The sequence below is a fragment of the Neolamprologus multifasciatus genome, chromosome 9, assembly GCF_963576455.1.
Source record: "Neolamprologus multifasciatus chromosome 9, fNeoMul1.2, whole genome shotgun sequence".
Classification (NCBI taxonomy): domain Eukaryota; kingdom Metazoa; phylum Chordata; class Actinopteri; order Cichliformes; family Cichlidae; genus Neolamprologus; species Neolamprologus multifasciatus.
Window position 1 is genome coordinate 33226767 of NC_140447.1, and position 17989 is coordinate 33244755.

Consider the following 17989-nt stretch of genomic DNA (forward strand, 5'->3'; position numbering starts at 1 on the left):
CTTTTGTTCAAACTCTCTTAAAGTTTGAACTAAGAGAGCTGTACAGCAGCGGTCCCCAACCTTTTTTGCACCACGGTCCAGTTTAATGTCAGACAATATTTTCACTGACCGGCCTTTAAGGTGTTGCGGATAAATAAAACAAAATAAAACAATACAGACAAACAGACAAAGACAAAAACTGTGGTATTTTGTAAATGTAATAAACGTGAATTCAGCTGTGTAATTGTGTAACTTTATTAGCAGCGTCCTCCTGAAATGCGCCAACAACACTGAGACTAACATCCTCCTCTCTGCCCCTTAATGCTCTCTGGTCGCTATGGTAACGCGTAAATAATCCTTTCAAAATAAGACACACAACTACAAAAGACCCAGGGAATCCGAGGAAAACCCTGAAAACCATACATTTTTCAACCGAGGCTCAACTCTCGCGTTGACAAAACATAACACATGGACACTTTTGGCCACAAACGAGCTGAAGGGGTTGTGGGGTTTTTTAATAAACCCAGAGTGTTAAAACACTTAGACCAAATTTATTTTTCAGCAGCATCAATAGTAACAAAAACACAATTTAGTTTTCCCTGTCAAAGTCGATTTAACTGAAGTTACGTGTTTCCGGTTGCTGTGGAGGTTGCAATATGGCGCTCCCCAGTGGCTGCAGCCAGGTGCTGTTGCTTTACGATGAAACGGCGGAAACCGGAAGTCAGTTCAAAACAGCCGTGGCGGGTCCCGAAGGAGAAGCAGCTCTGCTGAGATGAGCGAGAGCGGCGCTCAGGTGAGAAACCGAAGCCCGTGTTTGCCTGTGTGTCACGTGACCGCGCTGTTAGCGAGAATGACGTCGTGTGAGAGCGCTGTTAGCGCCGCGTGACGGTAACTGTCAGAGGGTGTGTGTCTGCTTTCAAGTGATGTAGGAAGAAAACAGACAGCTACCTGTTCGAGTTTGGTACAGGTGTGTTGCTGTGACCTTCACTGAGCAGAGCTCTGCACAGCTGGAGATGCTGCCGGGAAATCTGCCAGGCCTCAAAACACGTGTTTAGTTTGTAGTGTGGTACAGTCTACGTGCTGCAGCAGTGTGTAATGATCTGGACAGTGTATATCCTGGAGCAGAGTGTAATATGGTACAGTGTATATCCTGGAGCAGAGTGTAATATGGCAGAGTGTATATCCTGGAGCACAGTGTAATATGGCAGAGTGTATATCCTGGAGCAGAGTGTAATATGGTACAGTGTATATCCTGGAGCAGTGTGTAATATGGCAGAGTGTATATCCTGGAGCAGTGTGTAATATGGCAGAGTGTATATCCTGGAGCAGTGTGTAATATGGCAGAGTGTATATCCTGGAGCAGAGTGTAATATGGTCCAGTGTATATCCTGCAGCAGTGTGTAATATGGCAGAGTGTATATCCTGGAGCAGTGTGTAATATGGCAGAGTGTATATCCTGGAGCAGTGTGTAATATGGCAGAGTGTATATCCTGAAGCAGAGTGTAATATGGTACAGTGTATATCCTGGAGCAGTGTGTAATATGGCAGAGTGTATATCCTGGAGCAGTGTGTAATATGGCAGAGTGTATATCCTGGAGCAGTGTGTAATATGGTACAGTGTATATCCTGGAGCAGTGTGTAATATGGCAGAGTGTATATCCTGGAGCAGAGTGTAATATGGTCCAGTGTATATCCTGCAGCAGAGTGTATATTCTGGAGCAGTGTGTAATATGGTACAGTGTATATCCTGGAGCAGTGTGTAATATGGTACAGTGTATATCCTGGAGCAGTATATCCTGCAGCAGAGTGTAATATGGTACAGTGTATATCCTGGAGCAGAGTGTAACGCTGTGTGCGTCTTGTCAGCTGTTAGCTCGTCTGGAGGCGCGGCGCTGCCTGAAGGATATTGAGCCTCGTCTGTTTCCGGAAGATGGAGGACCCGACCAAGGTAACTGGCCACGCCCACCCACTCACAGCTGACACATGCTGTCAGTCAGGTGACTGTCTCACTGTATGTGTTGTTTCTTGCTCTCAGGTGCGGTGGTGGAGCTGTTCGGGCTGGAGGGCACAGGTGAGTTCACGATGCAGGAAGTGCCTCCACCTTTAACCCGGATGTAAACTCTGTGTGTGTTGCTCAGGTAAGACGGAGCTGCTCTATCACCTGCTGTGCCGCTGCGTGCTGCCGGAGGCCGCTGGGGGTCTGGAGGTGGATGTGGTGTTTGTGGACACCGACTACAGCCTGGACATGTTACACCTGGTCAGCATCCTGGACAGCAAACTGAGCGCAGGTATATGCACACGCATGCACGCACAAACAAACAGGAAGTTACACACTAACCCTTTCTCTCCTTAGCGCTGTTGGCCGGAGCAGACGAGGCGGCGCTGCGCTCGTGTCTGTCCCGCCTCCTGTTTGTTCACTGCTACTCCTCCTCACAGCTCCTCCTCACCCTCCACTTCCTGGAGACCACCTTGGCATCACGGCCCGCCCTGGCGCTCATCCTCATAGACAGCATTTCCGCGTTTTATTGGGTGGATCGCTGCGAGGGTGGGGCCAGCTACACCAAACAGGAGGAGAAGCTCAGCAGGTGTGCGGAGCTGCTGGGACGCCTGCTCAGGTGGGTCCACCGTATCCTGGAGTTAGACTGATTCAGGCTGCTCGCAGGTCACGTGTTACAGCGCGCTGCGTGACATCACCACCACTCTGAAGGCCTCCGCTGAGCTCTGATAGGATCACGGTCATGTGCGCAGCTTTTCTCTCTCAGCTACGCCAAACAAGCACATGTGCAGAGTGCCCCCTGGTGGTCACACTGCAGTGTCAGCACCGTGGTCAGGGTGTTGGTCAGTCGCTCACGCTCTGACGGGTGTTTGTATAAAATGTTGGTTTGTTCGTGTTTTGCTGGGTCAAACACCGGCCTGAGCCTGTGGGGCTTCTGTTCTGGACTCTGGCTCACTCATTTTCTGATTTTTGGCTCCTCCTACTCCACAGGGATTACAGAATTACTGTCTTCGCCACCTGTCACGCCATCAGGAGGCCCGGCGTCCCCTCCTCCTCCTCAGACTCCGAGCGGTCGTACCTCTGCCGCTCCTGGCAGAGGCTGGTGACCCACCGGCTGCTGTGCTCCAGGCAGGAGCCAGGAGACAACATGGCTGCCGAAGGAGGACACGACCAGGAGCAGAGGAGACAGCAGATCTTCACCGTCCACTGCACCACCTCCTCTTCCAGGGTCAAGGCCTCCTGGAGCAGCTCCTTCTGTGTGACGGAGGCAGGAGTGGAGTTCCTGTCGGAGGAGAACAGATGTGCTGCACGTCAGTGACTCAGACTCTGGTCCAATCATGGATCAGGGAGATGTCCGTCATCTGGCTGAGGGACCAATCACACTTGAGCCCTCGCCGCAGACACGCCCCTCACAGCACAGACTGTTTCCTTCATCTGCGTGTTTTTCTGTGTGATTTGATTCTGTGCTCGGCCCACAGTGCAAACAGGAGCAGACTAATGAGCTGCACAGGTGGGACTGCACAGGGAAAATGGGGGGGTGTGGTCAGGATGAGGTCATTGTTAGGGGCCAAAGGGTCAGCATTAGTGTTTGTGTTCAATAAACTGGACATGTATGTTGTGACCTGTGTGTTTGTTTGCACTCAGACCCATCAGCAGATTGTAATTAATTAATAATAACTGAGGTGGGTGTGGCCTCAGCTCCAGGTGCTGTCAGGTACACTGGTACTGTGGGCGGAGCTTATCCTCTCCGTGTGACATACATAATACATGAAACAACGATCATAACCATCAGCGTTATCCAAGACAGACACGCCCACCACCGTCAGCGTCCCTGTGATGAGGCTGATGACGTCACCGTCACTGACAGTTTGGCTCTTTTAAACTTTAGTGGCTAATAACCGGAACTTCTTCCTGCAGGCGTGGCGCTCTCGGGTCGACACTAACCTGACCCTTGACCCCGGCCCTCTGCTCCGTGCTCGGGCACGTGCCTGGCGCGGTCCGGATCCTCGCGCTCCGCTCCGGGACTTCCAGGTCTGCTGACAGAGCCGCTTCACCAGAGCAGTCCTCCAACTGATCCCTCCGCGGGGTCAGACACACTTTTTACACAACACAAACAAATATTCCCGGTGCCCGCGTGGAGGCTTGTACACCGGCACTTTTCACAGGCCGATCCACGGTACACGCCGCCCATGTCTGGGTCTGACGGGAGCCTGCGGCCCGGCGAGGCGGGACGTGTTTTGCGGGACCTACTTCCTCTGCTGGCACTGACAGGCGGTGGTTCGGTTGCTCCCAAACATGGCCTCCGTGACGGAGCGACCGCTTCAACTTTAATTTTTCGCCAGTTTTCGGAGTAAAAACCGCGCTTTTCCCTCCGTGCTCCGCCGGGAATGTTCCGCCGGAGACCCGGCCGTGCCAGGCGTGTCAAACGGAGGCTGAGGTTGGCAGAAGTTCGCTGCTGGCTTTGAAGTCGTCGCTCTAAGTTGGCTGAAAGCTGGAGAGGAAAAAGAGAATTGCATCGAATCAGTAAGGACGCTTCTTCCCTATTCTCTCGACACTCCCGCGGCTCGCTAAACGGCCCGCTTCCTGCCACCGCTCCCGACCCGCCACTAGCGCGCCGCGGACCGGGCTGCTAACAGCTAGCCTGCACGCTAACGCTAACAGAGAAGTGATCAGTCAACTGGGCGGTCCGAGCGAGCTAACGGCTAAGCGCTAGCCGCTCCGGGCCGGGGGAAAGCCTTTAAACAGCGAGTTAGGACCACCGAACGGCTCCCGGTACCCTCACCGAGGCCGCGCCGAGCGTGTGGGGCTGTGAGCGGGATCACAGGCGGCAGTACCGGGCTCCACGGCCGCTGTGACAGGCGAGCTTATTAGCATGCTAACCAGCAGGTTACCCACACACAGCCACCCAGCGAGGCTCACCTGAAACCTTAACCTCACCAGACACAACACTGAGCTCTCGCCTGGTGTCAGGGGCACACCTGGGCAGGTACACGCACAGCAGCTAGAAAAGTGAAAAACACACCAAAATGTGCACTAGGTCCGTTTAATCAGCACACTGTAAACACTGCACCTGTGCAGGTGAGTACTCTGACCAGCTGACACCAGAGAGCTGCACCTCATCGGTCCCGGTTAAAACAGCTGGATTACATTAATGTTGGAGCTGGCACACAGAGCAGAGGGATGGTACCTCCACAGGCAACAGCAGCGCTCACCTGTACGAGATTCAAACCTAGTCTGGTTCCAGTAATCCCACAGGTGCTGATCGAGTCAATCGGATCATCTGCTGGTTAGTTTTCACTGATTGATCCGTTTGTCTGTAAACAGTCAGAATATGGAGACAGGTGTAGTTTACAGTCTAAGGTGGAGGTGCACGGGTCAGGCAGCTGTTGGTGGCGTGGATCAAAGATGAGACCAGCATCCACAAACACGAGATGTGACATCAATCTATGTCCATGAATTCACCTGGACATAGATGTTTGCCCGCCCACACAGCTAATCAGCCAGTGGGATTAAAGATGAGCTCGTGTTTTTGTTTACTTCCTGTGCCTGAACTCAACGGCGCCGTAAAGCCATGTTTCCGTGCCGTGTTTGCTGCAGCTCCTCCTCAGCCATGTTGAGGGGACCCCGCCGCCCGTCGACAGGAAGCGTGGGCGTTAGAGGTTAATCGTGTTTTAATGTCAGCTGTGATTTTGTGGAGATGATCACTGTGTTCGTTCCTCAGCAGAAGCTCAGATGCGCTCGCTGTTTAGTTCAGCTCCAGCCAGCTGGGCTCTTCCCACCCCTGATTGGACGTTTGGAGGGCATGTGACCACAGGTCATTGAGCGCAACAGAAGCTCACACAAATGAAGGTTCAAACTTTTCAGTGAGCACCTGTGCAGCCGTCGTGAGGGGGCGGGACCCTCAGGATCAGTAACCTGGGTTCCGGTTGGTGATTGGTTGGTTGCGATGAGGCTAGTCTGGGCCTGCCGTCCTCTGCGTGTCCCCGTTTGTCCTTCCAGGTTTAATAAAGTTCACGGTAAATAATCCAAATTAGGTCAGTGAGTAAAATAATCCCGGTTATGGTTTGCGCCATCGTTGAGCCGCAGCGGCGACTGAAACCAGGTCTGGTTAGTGGGGTTTCCTGCAGTGAGACAGGGTGGTGCTGGCCTCCACCCGACAGCGGCTGAGTGTACCTCCTCAGAATAAAAACAACAAGATGTCCCACGGGAGCGTCTCAGATGGCAGCACCTGTCTCAGCGTCCTTTAACAACGCAGGATGCTGTGACACTGATCAACAGCCAGACAGGGTCAAAGGTCGCTCAGCTTCATGTTGCCCGAGTGGCTGGATGAGCTGCTGTGAGGTGGCGGCGGCTTCGTTCTGGTCCAGGCGGGCGCATCAGTTTCTGTTTCTGTTCACGCTCAGAGACACAACGTAGTCGCACCTCTGGCAGCTCACAGGAAGTGGTTTATAGGGGACCGTGTGGCGCCTGGCAGAGGTTCAGCGCGGCCGGTGTCACTGAGGAAGCTTTTCTTGTCAGTAACAGTCGCCCCTCGGCCCGCCTTTTGGGCGCTTTCACCTCAGCTGCTGCTTCAAACACCACTTACACCTGCCGTTGTGACTTTAGGCTGAGCTGAGCGGCGCTACGTGGGCCGCTTACACCTGCGTGCGATGATGGCGCCATAGCTGGTAATGGGCAGAGAAATAGGAGAGTGTGACGGCGAGGGCGTGTGGCGGCGAGGGCGCGTGGCGGCGAGGGCGTGTGGCGGCGGCCGTGTGAATCACAAGCTCGAGGTTTAAACTGAGCGTGTCCGTGTGGAGGGTTTGCAGTCATGTGACCATCAGCGCTGCAGGGTGAGCTTACCGAGGCCCAGACTCCGGTCGCTATGGAAAACTCTGTTCCTGATTGGTTCTTGAGAACTTCCTTACAACAGGTTGTGGGAGGGTCTGTAGCTCGCTGTGCTGGTGTTGGTTAGCTCCTCCCATCGTTGTTCACGTCCTCCTCGTTCTGTAGGAGGCTCTGCAAACAGTCTGACCTTTGACCTCTGAGGTGTGTTAATGCAGCACACCTGAGCGTCACTCGCTGTTGCTATGCAGTCACCTGATCCTAAAGTTTGGTCGCGCAGCGTTTAGGAGCTGCTGAATCGTCCTCGTGGCGTCTGTACTTCACCTGAGCTCAGAGGACGCACAGCGCGCCCTCTCCGTGTGACCTCACACACCGAGCTGCTGCTCTTCCTGGGGGAGTCCCTGCAGGTGTCCAACATCTGGCTGTGTGTGTCTGTGCGTGTGCGTGCCTTTACATCAGCTTTGTGACTTGTTCTCGTGTGAAATAGCAGGTTAACTGAGGAAACTTGTTTTATGCCTCAGCGGCGTCGTGTGTGAACACACTGCACGTACAGGTGACTCACCTGATGTCCTGAGCTTATAGCGTCTGTGTTCTGCAGTTCACGGCCCAAACACCAGGGGGCGGTACAGTTTCTCTTGTTTATTTGTTCTCTTCCAGCTTCCTGTCGCAAAAGTAACAGTAGAAGAGGAAGGAGGTGGCGGGCTGGTTAGGGTGTAGGTTTCAGAGGGTTTGTGGGCGTGGCTTATGTGTAGTGTGGGTTTAAAGGGGAAGCATGAATCCCAGCTCCACCCTGTTCCTCACCTCTCTCTCTTTCTTTACCCAGAATGCCATCTGAGGCTCAGCCTCAGGAGCCTCGGGACAGAGGGCCGCCCCCTCCCGTCACTCGGGCCGGCCGCAGCGCTCAGCTGGCCAAAGCCACTGCTTCTAGCCCCGCCCCTGAGAGGCGGCCCCGTGGGCGACCGCGGAAAGATGGGAGCAGCGGGCGCTCTGGACCTGCTGCCCCGCCTCCTCCTCCACCACCTCCTCCCCCTCCGCCCCCCAAATCAAGAAAGAAGTAAGTGTGTGATGTGAGTGTGTGCTCAGGTGTTCATGCAGCAGGTTGATCCGTGGGGCCTCCTCCAGCTGAACAACATGGGCTGCAGGTTAGCAGGTGAGTCAGAGGGGAGGGTCCCGGCGTCAGAGCAGGGTCAGCACTGATGTTTTAGAGCTTCACGGTCCTGATCCAACGTGGTGCAGACCACCACAATCGACTTTCAACACCTGTAAGAAGGCCGAGCAGCTCGGCAGCAGCTCTGTGTGAGGCTAACGCCAGCTGCAGCACGGCGATGATGTAAACGCACGACATTAACTGTGTTTAGAAACCACCGCGCTCCATTTTCACTTCAGAGTAACAGAGTAACAGCCTCCTGATGTTAGGACAGAAGCACGTCAGAGGTCTGGAGTTGGAGTCAGAGGGTCAGAAATCTGTGGAAGCTAGCAGCGAGATCGCCTGAGGTGGACCCAGAGTCCTCTGCTCCAGCAGGCCGAGCCTGGACCTCCACGCTCGGTGCAGGGGACGTGATGCTGGAGGTCCTGAAGCTGTGACTGTGTGTGTGTGTGTGTGTGTGTGTGTGTGTGTGTTTGTTTGTGCTTAGATTCAGTCTGTGGGGGGAAGAGTCCTCACAGAGACAGGTATACAGGTGTGTGTGTGTGTGTGTGTGTGTGTGTTGGAGAGGAAGTAGTTGAGTTGCATGCTGGGTAACGAGGGAGGAGCAGTCTGACAGGGCCACCTGCTGGCTCCTGGTTTTACCTCCTGCCACACACACAGATCTCTGTTGTGATGTCATCATGTTTACCTGCTTCAGGTGTTTCCTGATGCTCATTAACTGCTTAGAACGAACACACACGTTTGTAATTCTGTCTTTGTGAGGTCCCTCGCCGCCACAGGCTGATCGGCCGCTGCGCTTAAAGCAGTCGTGAGTCTCAGCTGTGACCTGCTGGGCTACACGTGCGTTTCATCAGGACCTTCAGGCAGCTGTCTGAGGACGCCGTCCTTGTTTCTGTGGGCGGAGTCAAACCGCTGTCAGCAGCGTCGGATTTAAATGTTGTTTTCCTGATTTCATTGACTTTTTCTTTTTTTTCTTTTTAAATTTTGTGATGCTCGTTTCAGTCGGGCGATGATGTAACGCAGCAGCTGATCCTGCTGTAACACACAAGTCAGGCATGGCGCTCACATCGAAGGGATCCAGATGTGCTGCAATGGGGACACAGCTGGAGGAGGATCCAGAGGGTTAATGCTGTTCCTTCACTCTGTTAACCTCCAACTGTGTGTGTGTGTGTGTGTGTGTGTGTGTGTGCACGCAGGGGGCGGAGCCGAGGACGAGCTCAGGTAGAGGATGAAGAGAGCATGGATGCCACAGAGAAGAAGCCCCTCCAGAAGACAGGTGTGTAGAACCAGCGTGATGTAGAGTGTTGGAGGCTACGTCAACACGTACACGGCTGTTTTTCAAAACTGAGATTCTCCGTTTTTAAAAGAATCCTGTCCACATGTAAACGCCAAAAACGCAGTCAAACGTGTACAAATGTGGGCCAATCAGAAGCCTGGGAGGGTAAACGGGTTTCAAGGACTTCTGGAAAGTTTTTGTTTTTCTCGAAAGGCAGCTAATTTTGTGTTTCAAATGTGAATAACCAAAAACAGTATTCTCGCTGGTGTAGACTCACAACTCAGGATTGAACCAAATGCACACATACGTTCTAATTTAAAACATTTGAATTTATTCCAAACCGATGTCAGGATTCGGGCTGAGAGCGTCTGTGTCGTTCACTCTGACGCCTGTCTGTGTAAAAACTGCAGACAGTCAGATTAGCAGCTACGCTTTGTTTCTATCCACCGTTGTAGAAACTCATCTCATGTAAACAATAACGCGGCGCGCTGCATGACGTCAAAAACAAACAAACATTTGACGTTGCGTGAGTCATCTCTGTTTTCCTCGTCCACATGTAAACACAAAAACAGAGTTTTTAAAATCAGTTTTCAGTGATGGAAAACGTCGTGTACGTGCAGACGCAGCCTCACCTGCTCAGGTACACGAGGACACCTCCACCAGTGCTGCCCGCTCTGACGTAAAACATGGTGTCGGGCTGGAGATGATGGTACCTATGTTACCCACAATGCACCTGTGTCCTGCACATGTTTGTGACTGTGTGTGTCCACAGAGGTGAAGGCTCAGACCACACGGCGGCAGCGCTCCACCTCCAGGAGAAAATCCAAAACAAGCTCTGAACCTGCCCAGGACGAGCCCAATCCAGATCCTGACCCTGACCCGGATCCAGGACCGGTGCCCCCCGACCCTGAGCTGGCTGCGAGTGCTGAGGAGGAGGAGGGGAAGGTGGAGGACAGACTCCACTCAGAGGCTCCGCCCCTAGCCTCTAGCCCTCTTCTCCCCCCCTCCAGCCCTCCATCCCAATCCCATCATCCTGATCCTGATCCTGTGGAGGAAGACCGGCCCAGTCCGGGTCACAGCCCCACCCCTACGGATGTGGACTGCAGCCTGGTTCCCATAGAAGTAGAGGAGGGCGGGGCCGGCCCCGTGGAGCAGAGTCCGGCCGTCAGTCCCCGCTCCAGCCCTCCAGTGTCCCCCTGTCTGCGGTTGGAGGACGAGGACTCGCTGTCCCCGCTGTTCCAGCGCTCTCTGTCGGAGGACTCCGGGGGCTCGCCCACCCCCAGCCTGGGACACACCAAGAAAAGGTGAGTGCTTGTGGACGGCCCTGCGCACCCACAGGAGGCTTTTATTTTGAAAGTCTCCAGATGTAATGCGTCTCCAGTCAGACGGAGTGTTTCCACGATCTGACTTTGTGATGATGATTCGTCACAAGCAGATAAATGTCTGCGTCATCTGTCAGGTGACGCCTCACCTCCTGAACGCTTCGTTTTTTTCTCCCCAGGCTGAAGCAGTGTGCCTTCTGTTACCACGGCGACGAGCCTCCTCTGGGCCAGGGCCGGCTGGTGGTGTTCGGCCCGACGCCCGGCTACATCCCGCTCCACATCCTCAATCGCCGCGCCTCCTCCGACCGAGACAACGACTGCCACGACCACTGCTACCGCGGCAGCCAAGCCCCGGCCACGTAAGTGACATCACTTCCTCTTTCCCCTCTCCTTCCAGAGACCCCACAGTCACGAGCTAACCTGTGTGTGTGTGTGTGTGTGTGTGTGTGTGTGTGTGTGTGTGTGTGTGTGTGTGTGTGCGTGTGTGTGTGTGTGTGTGTGTGTGTGTGTGTGTGTGTGTGTGCAGGTGCTGCAGTCCAGAACAGTGTGGTGAGTACTCGCCGCTCACAGAAACACTTCCTGCCTGATCGCTGTTGTTTGACTCTTCACTGTGTGCTGTGTTTCAGAGTCTTCCTCAGAGTTCCTTCAGCAGCTTGGACCCATCGGCCTTCCTCATGACATCAACGTCCAATCACTGTTTGACCCCACAGGTACCGCCTCCTCCTCCTCCTCCGCCCCCGTTGTCTGTGTGTGTGTGTGTTAACCCTCCTCTGTGTGCGTGTGCAGGTCAGTGCTGTGCTCACCTGCAGTGTGCCACATGGTCAGAGGGGGTGTGTCGAGGCGAGGGACAATCACTGCTCTACGTGGACAAAGCCATCGACACAGGAAGCACACAGGTGGGTTTTCACGGCGTCCGGTCAGTAGCCCCTCCTCCTCGTGTAGCTCAGGTAGATGAATACTGTGAAGCGCTCGGTTCCTGGGTCTGTGCGTCAGATGGTTTAGGGAGGAAACTGTGGGTTTTTATTTCAGTCTGTCTCTCACCTGTGCAGGTGTGCGTGTTCTGCCGGCAGCTCGGAGCCTCGCTGCGTTGTCAGGAGATGGACTGTGGGCGGTGCTACCACTTCCCCTGCGCTGCTGCTGCCGGAGCCCACCTGGACTGGAACCAGAGGCGCACACTGTGTACACGACACGCACACGCAGGTAAGAGGCGCTGACCGAAGCAGGCGTGAGGTTGTGATGTCATAACGTGACGTGATCATGTCTCCTCAGGGTCCTCGCCACCCTGCGCTCTGTGCTCTGGCGGCGGTGAGCTTGGCAGCCTGTTAATGTGCTGTTGTTGTGGTAACCGTTACCACGGCAGCTGCGTGGACCCCTCTGTGGCCCCCTCCCCTTTCTGCCGGGCCGGCTGGCAGTGTCCTCGGTGTCGAGTGTGTCAGAGCTGCAGGTAACACACATGCAGAGTTATTGACTGGGGTGAGCAGGTATTTGAAGATGGAGTAAAGAGGGCGTGTCCTCAGTGTGAACCTCCACCTGTGCTCTCTGTGTCAGGCTGCAGGGCGATGAAGCTGCGTTACTGGTGTGCGAGCGCTGCGATAAAGCCTACCACACGCACTGTCTCACACCACCTCTGGATCACACGCCGAGCACCGGCTGGAGCTGCAAGGTGAGATAAACACACACGTACACACGCTGCTGTGTTGAACTGTGGATGACCTCACAAACCCCTCCCACCCCTCTTCTTCTCCAGAACTGCAGAGTCTGCTGCCGCTGTGGTGTCAGGTCATCAGGCCAGTGGGCCAATCACCTGTTTCTGTGTGAGTCGTGTGACCCGGCATTGCCCTGCCTTCTCTGTGGCCACGCCCCCGACCTCTACACACCACAGGAGTGCGTGACCTGTGTCTGCTGCTATAGGTACACGAGCACCTTCTGTTTCACTGAGGCTGCTTCACAATAAAACCCCTGAACTGAAGAGAACCAACATGGCTTTTATTGTGAAACAGGAATCCAGTGGTTCTCATATATGAACTTAAGTTACCTTTGTGCCCTCACTGCACGGCCTCTGTGGGCCTCTGTGGGGGGCTGTCCCAAAGGTTTAAAACCACCGGTGTAGCGTTTATTAAAATATGCTTTTATTTTGACAGTGATGAAGAGAAAACAACAAAACTATTTTGTTTTGCAGGTTTGTCCATGCAGACTGCATCATCCAGGCCGGGGAGGGCAAGGTGGGGTCCGAAGTGTACATCTGCTCCACGTGCAGACCTCAACAGGAGGAGCCAAACCCACGCAGTCCCACATTGGCATCAGCTGCCGCCCTTAGCCCCTCACAGACTCCACCCAGTAGCATTCCACAGCCATCGGTCTCAACGTGCACAGAGGCTCCACCGGCCAGTCCTGTTGGTCAACTCGTCCCTGAGGAACCGCCACAGAGAACAACAAAGTCCCTCACTGCACCATCACCACCAAGTCTTACATCACACACCGACTCCCAGGAGCTCCTGAATAGTCCACTGTCAGTTCTTCCTCAGTCTACAGAGCTCCACCAGAGTTCTACAACATCTCACCCTGAAGCCAGTGAACCCCAACAGAGTCCTCCATCGTCTCATTCTGAGGGTATGGAGACACAACAGAGTTCTCCATCAGTTCTCCCTGAGTCCACAGAGCTCCAACAGAATCCTCCATCAGTTCTCCCTGAGTCTACAGAGCTCCAAGGAAGCTCTGTATCATCTCAGCCTGAAGCCACGCTTCAACAGAGTTCTCCACCAATTCTCCCAAAGTCCACAGAGCTCCAAGAAAGTCTTTTATGTCACCCGGTTTCTGCCAAACTCCTAGAAACTCCCAAAGTTCTCTCACAAAGTGGATGGAGCATGGAGTTGGAACAAAGCCCTTCACAATGTCAAACTGATCCCACAGAGCTCCAGCAAAGTCCTGCATCATCTCCCATGGAGCTCCAACAAAGTTCCTCGCCTACTCCTGTAGAACACCAACAATTATCTGCACCGTCTCCCAAAGAACTCCCAGACAGTCCTACACCGTCTCACCCTCTTTCCACAGAGCTGCAGCAAAGCCCTCCACCATCTCCCAAAGAGCTCCCATCTCAACTTGTTTCCATGGAGCTTCAACCAAATTCCTTACAAATGCTTAAAGAGCTCCAAAATCCTGCACCATCATGGCCTGATTCCACAGAGCTCCAGCAAAGCCCTGCACCATCTCCCACAGAGCTCCAACAAAGACCTGCACCATCTCCCACAGAGCTCCAACAAAGCCCTGCACCATCTCCCACAGAGCTCCAACAAAGCCCTGCACCATCTCCCACAGAGCTCCAGCAAAGCCCTGCACCATCTCCCACAGAGCTCCAGCAAAGCCCTGCACCATCTCCCACAGAGCTCCAGCAAAGCCCTGCACCATCTCCCACAGAGCTGCAGCAAAGCCCTGCACCATCTCCCACAGAGCTCCAACAAAATTCTCCACCATCTCCCACAGAGCTCCATCAAAGCCCTGCACCATCTCCCACAGAGCTCCAACAAAGCCCTGCACCATCTCCCACAGAGCTCCAACAAAGACCTGCACCATCTCCCACAGAGCTGCAGCAAAGCCCTGCACCATCTCCCACAGAGCTGCAGCAAAGCCCTGCACCATCTCCCACAGAGCTGCAGCAAAGCCTTGCACCATCTCCCACAGAGCTCCAACAAAGCCCTGCACCATCTCCCACAGAGCTCCAACAAAGCCCTGCACCATCTCCCACAGAGCTGCAGCAAAGCCCTGCACCATCTCTCACAGAGCTCCAACAAAATTCTCCACCATCTCCCACAGAGCTCCAGCAAAGCCCTCCACCATCTCCCACAGAGCTCCAACAAAATTCTCCACCATCTCCCACAGAGCTCCAGCAAAGACCTGCACCATCTCCCACAGAGCTCCAACAAAATTCTCCACCATCTCCCACAGAGCTCCAGCAAAGCCCTGCACCATCTCCCACAGAGCTCCATCAAAATTCTCCACCATCTCCCACAGAGCTCCAGCAAAGCCCTGCACCATGTCCCACAGAGCTCCAGCAAAGCCCTGCACCATCTCCCACAGAGCTCCCACCTCAGCCTATTTCCACGGAGCTTCAACCAAATTCCTTACAAACGCTTGAACCCCGAAGTCCTGCACCATCTGAAAATGCAGAGCTTCAACAAGGTCATCCATCATCTCCCATAGAACAAAGTTCCTCATCACCTTCAGCAGAGCTCCAGCCCATTCTTGTGCTGTCTCACACTGATTCCACAGAGCTCCCACAGAATGCACCATTTCCCACAGAGCTCCTGTCAAGTCCTGCACAATCTCACACGGATCCTTTGGCACCTTTAGCTGCACATCCCCCACAAAGTCCACAACCATCTGTCACGGAGCTCCCACAGAGTGCTGTAATTTCCCTTCCTGATCCCACGGAGCCCCAACAAAACGTTGTACCTTTGACTGCACCTTCTATCAGTGAACTCGAGCCATCTCCCTCGTGTCACACAGCATCCCATCGTAATCAAGAAGAGCTCCATCCTGATGTGGCAGAGTTTAGAATAAGCTCCTCACCATCTTGCCCTGATCTTGCAGAGGCCCGTGAAAGTTACTCAGCATCCCACTTGGATTCCACAGATGACCAGAAAAGCTGGACCACATTACACCTTCAGCAGAGTCCTGCACAGTCTCACTCTAATCTGGCAGAACGTGAGAAAAGCGCTGAGCAGTTTATGGACACAGAATCTCAGCAGAGTCCAGTACAGGGTGGTCCCACGGCTTGTACCCTTGCACATTTTCTACACAGCCCTTCACCTCACAGTCCTATCAAATCAGGGCTGACTCCTCCCAGGGTGGAGCTGGGGACAGAGGAGGCTCGGCGCAGCCTTGCACCACACAGTCCTGCACAGGACAATGCTATGCAGCTCAGTGGATCACATAGTCACAGCCTCACAGCCTCACAGCCTCAGCACAGTGCTCTGCAAACGGACTGTAGTCCTGTGCAAGCCGGCACGAGGAACCCCTCACAGGACACTGAATCTACACTGGACCAGGAGAGCCCTGGATTGAGCAGCCCTACTCTGCAGTATGGGGCTGCACAGGACACGTCTACACTGGACCAGGACCTCTCATCGGCAGCAAGATACGCCTCAGCTCCATGTAGCCCATCGTCACCACCACTCAGACCTAAACGGTGCAGTCTGTCCCAACCTGCCAGCCCTGCTCAGGCTCTCCGGTCTTCACAGCTTAGCTTACATACGTTAGAACTTGCTGCACATTCAACGCTCACGCAGGAGTCCACCCATGCCACACAACCCGACTCCTTGAAACATTGCCCTTTGCAAAAGAGTTCTAGCCCTGATGGCCAAACACTGGAAAATAACCCTCCCCCCCTTAACCCCACCTCTAGCCTGGCCACAGTGCCCCCTGAAAGTAGCACGCTCAGCCCCCCTCATGTCCTCGATTCCCAGACACCAGAAAGCCTTTTTCACATTAGCACTTCAGCCAAACACAGTAGCCTAGCTTGCTCACCTTGTGCCGGTGAAATGGAGGAAGCTCCTCCCCCAGCTAGCCTAATTCATCAGAATCTTCACAACACCCCATCGCTCTGCATGGAAGTTGTTGAAGGAGCTAGCCCCACGCATAACCGGGCCAGCTCAGCTTGTGCCAGCCCCACTCGTGCTTACCAGATGCCTACAAGCCCAACCATGTGTCTTGAAGGCCATCCTAGCCCTGTGCCAGGGGAGAGTAGCCCATCAGCAGCGCTGGCTGAACCCATCCACCTTGTCTCCTGTCAGGATGAGGAGATGGAGGTAGCTACCATCCAGCCAAGTGATGGTGTTCAGTCAGAACCGAGTCCCAGTCAACCAGACAGTCCTCAGCCTGACCTTGCTTACTCAGAAGCCACCGGTGGCATTGTTTTGTCAGGTCATGAGCATGCTCAGGAGACAGAAAGTCCCCCTGGTCAGTCAAGTCGGCCACATATCCAGATTTCAAGCCCTCCACCAGCTTCTGGTAGTTCAAGTCCTCCACACTGTACACTGAGTGATACCGGCCCAGAGAGGAGTCCTGTTAGTGCTGAAACATATCCCTGTTCTGCCAGTGTAGCTGATGTTCACACCAGTCATTGCCCAGTTAGTCCTGCTGGTCAGGCTAGTCCTGCTCATGTAGTAGTAGCTCACTCAGGCCCAGTGCAGACACAAACTTCCTCATTAGCTAGCACAACTCATAGCAGCCCTGCACATGCTGCTCTTGCCAGTGTTAGCCCACCTCACAGTCCAGCTCCTGACACTGAAAGTAGTACTAGCCTTGCTGAGGCATCACTGAGCCCCACTGGTCCTGATGTGGACGCAGTTGCTCGTTCCAGTGGGGCTCGGCCTGATACGGGTGCTGATAAACCTGCAGACTGTGTCAGACAAACAAGTCCTGCTGCCTCTGTACCCGACGACTCAGCTGCTGTTAGCCCCAGCCAGATCAGTCAGAACCAAGTCAGCCAGTCCCCAGCTGGTACTGCAGTGGTCCCCAAAGAAAACCACCAGTGCACTGCCTCACCAAGCCCCCTGTATCAAAGCCCACTCATCCCCACTGATGCTACTTACACTCAGGCCAGTCTGAGTCCTGCTAGCCCTGTCCATGCTAGTCCCACTCAGGATAACACTGCGATGCCTAGCTCAACCTCTCCCAATGAGGCACCTCCTAGTCCCACATGCCCCGCCCCCTCACAGATTAGCCCTTCTCAAACAGTCTCTTTTGACACTCTGCAGGTTCAGCGTAGTCCCTTACACAGTCCAGGTCAAAGTCCTACAGGTGTTCGTATGGATCCAGGTTTTAAACAGATCACCACAAGTCCAAGTCCCGGCCCCGTGAGTCCTGTGCAGGCAGAGCCTAGTCCAGGATCCGTGAGTCCTGTGCAGGCAGAGCCTAGTCCAGGATCCGTGAGTCCTGTGCAGGCAGAGCCTAGTCCCGGCCCCCCGAGTCCTGTGCAGGCAGAGCCTGGTCCCGGTCCCCCGAGTCCTGTGCAGGCAGAGCCTAGTCCAGGATCCGTGAGTCCTGTGCAGGCAGAGCCTGGTCCAGGATCCGTGAGTCCTGTGCAGGCAGAGCCTAGTCCCGGTCCCCCGAGTCCTGTGCAGGCAGAGCCTGGTCCCGGCCCCCCGAGGCCTGTGCAGGCAGAGCCTGGTCCCGGCCCCCCGAGTCCTGTGCAGGCAGAGCCTGGTGTCAGACCTGCTTCTGCCAGCCCGTTCCACTGTGAAGCCAGTCCTGCTTGTGATCCAGTTAACCCTGCTCCCTCAATAACCAGCCCAAGTCCTGGTCCTGCTAGTCCCGTGAAGCCAGAACAAGGTCCTGGACCTGAAGGGATGTCTGATGGCACCATGGGTAAGTATGGGGGAGAGACTCAAAGTTCCCGATTAACACACGATCTGTTCTGAGGATATCTGCTCCTTTTGTTCACCCAG

At 54.4% G+C, this 17989-nt stretch overlaps 2 protein-coding genes across 17 annotated transcripts in view; both read left to right on the forward strand.

Annotated features, from left to right (window-relative positions):
- The first annotated feature begins 603 nt into the window (after positions 1-603).
- On the forward strand, positions 604-3566 carry xrcc2 (X-ray repair complementing 2). Its single transcript, XM_085171814.1, has 6 exons — positions 604-772; positions 1846-1927; positions 2015-2050; positions 2118-2267; positions 2333-2594; positions 2966-3566. Exons 1-6 carry the CDS (start codon positions 752-754, stop codon positions 3291-3293), a joined length of 879 nt encoding a protein of 292 aa, XP_085027940.1. The 5' UTR covers positions 604-751; the 3' UTR covers positions 3294-3566.
- Positions 3567-4188: 622 nt separating this feature from the next.
- The window catches only part of kmt2ca (lysine (K)-specific methyltransferase 2Ca), a 43472-nt gene continuing 29671 nt past the window's right edge, over positions 4189-17989 (forward strand). For 8 of the 16 annotated variants that reach the window (XM_085171616.1, XM_085171626.1, XM_085171628.1 and 5 more), the window contains exons 1-13: positions 4190-4498; positions 7623-7853; positions 9143-9222; positions 9995-10526; positions 10724-10903; positions 11071-11093; positions 11171-11254; positions 11331-11440; positions 11594-11744; positions 11814-11988; positions 12093-12207; positions 12292-12455; positions 12724-17909. In XM_085171616.1, coding sequence (XP_085027742.1) covers positions 7624-7853; positions 9143-9222; positions 9995-10526; positions 10724-10903; positions 11071-11093; positions 11171-11254; positions 11331-11440; positions 11594-11744; positions 11814-11988; positions 12093-12207; positions 12292-12455; positions 12724-17909 — 7030 coding nt within the window. In that variant the 5' untranslated portion in view covers positions 4190-4498; position 7623. Of the gene's footprint in view, positions 4499-7622; positions 7854-9142; positions 9223-9994; positions 10527-10723; positions 10904-11070; positions 11094-11170; positions 11255-11330; positions 11441-11593; positions 11745-11813; positions 11989-12092; positions 12208-12291; positions 12456-12723; positions 17914-17989 lie in introns of all 16 variants that reach the window. The other 8 variants (XM_085171618.1, XM_085171619.1, XM_085171621.1 and 5 more) reach the window with 6 other exon arrangements.

Coding starts and splice junctions, on each gene's coding strand:
- xrcc2 (XM_085171814.1), top strand. CDS start 752: ATGAGCGAGAGCGGCGCTCAG. Junction 2,268..2,332: donor GGACAGCAAACTGAGCGCAG/GTATATGCACAC, acceptor TTCTCTCCTTAG/CGCTGTTGGCCGGAGCAGAC. Junction 2,595..2,965: donor CTGCTGGGACGCCTGCTCAG/GTGGGTCCACCG, acceptor CCTACTCCACAG/GGATTACAGAATTACTGTCT.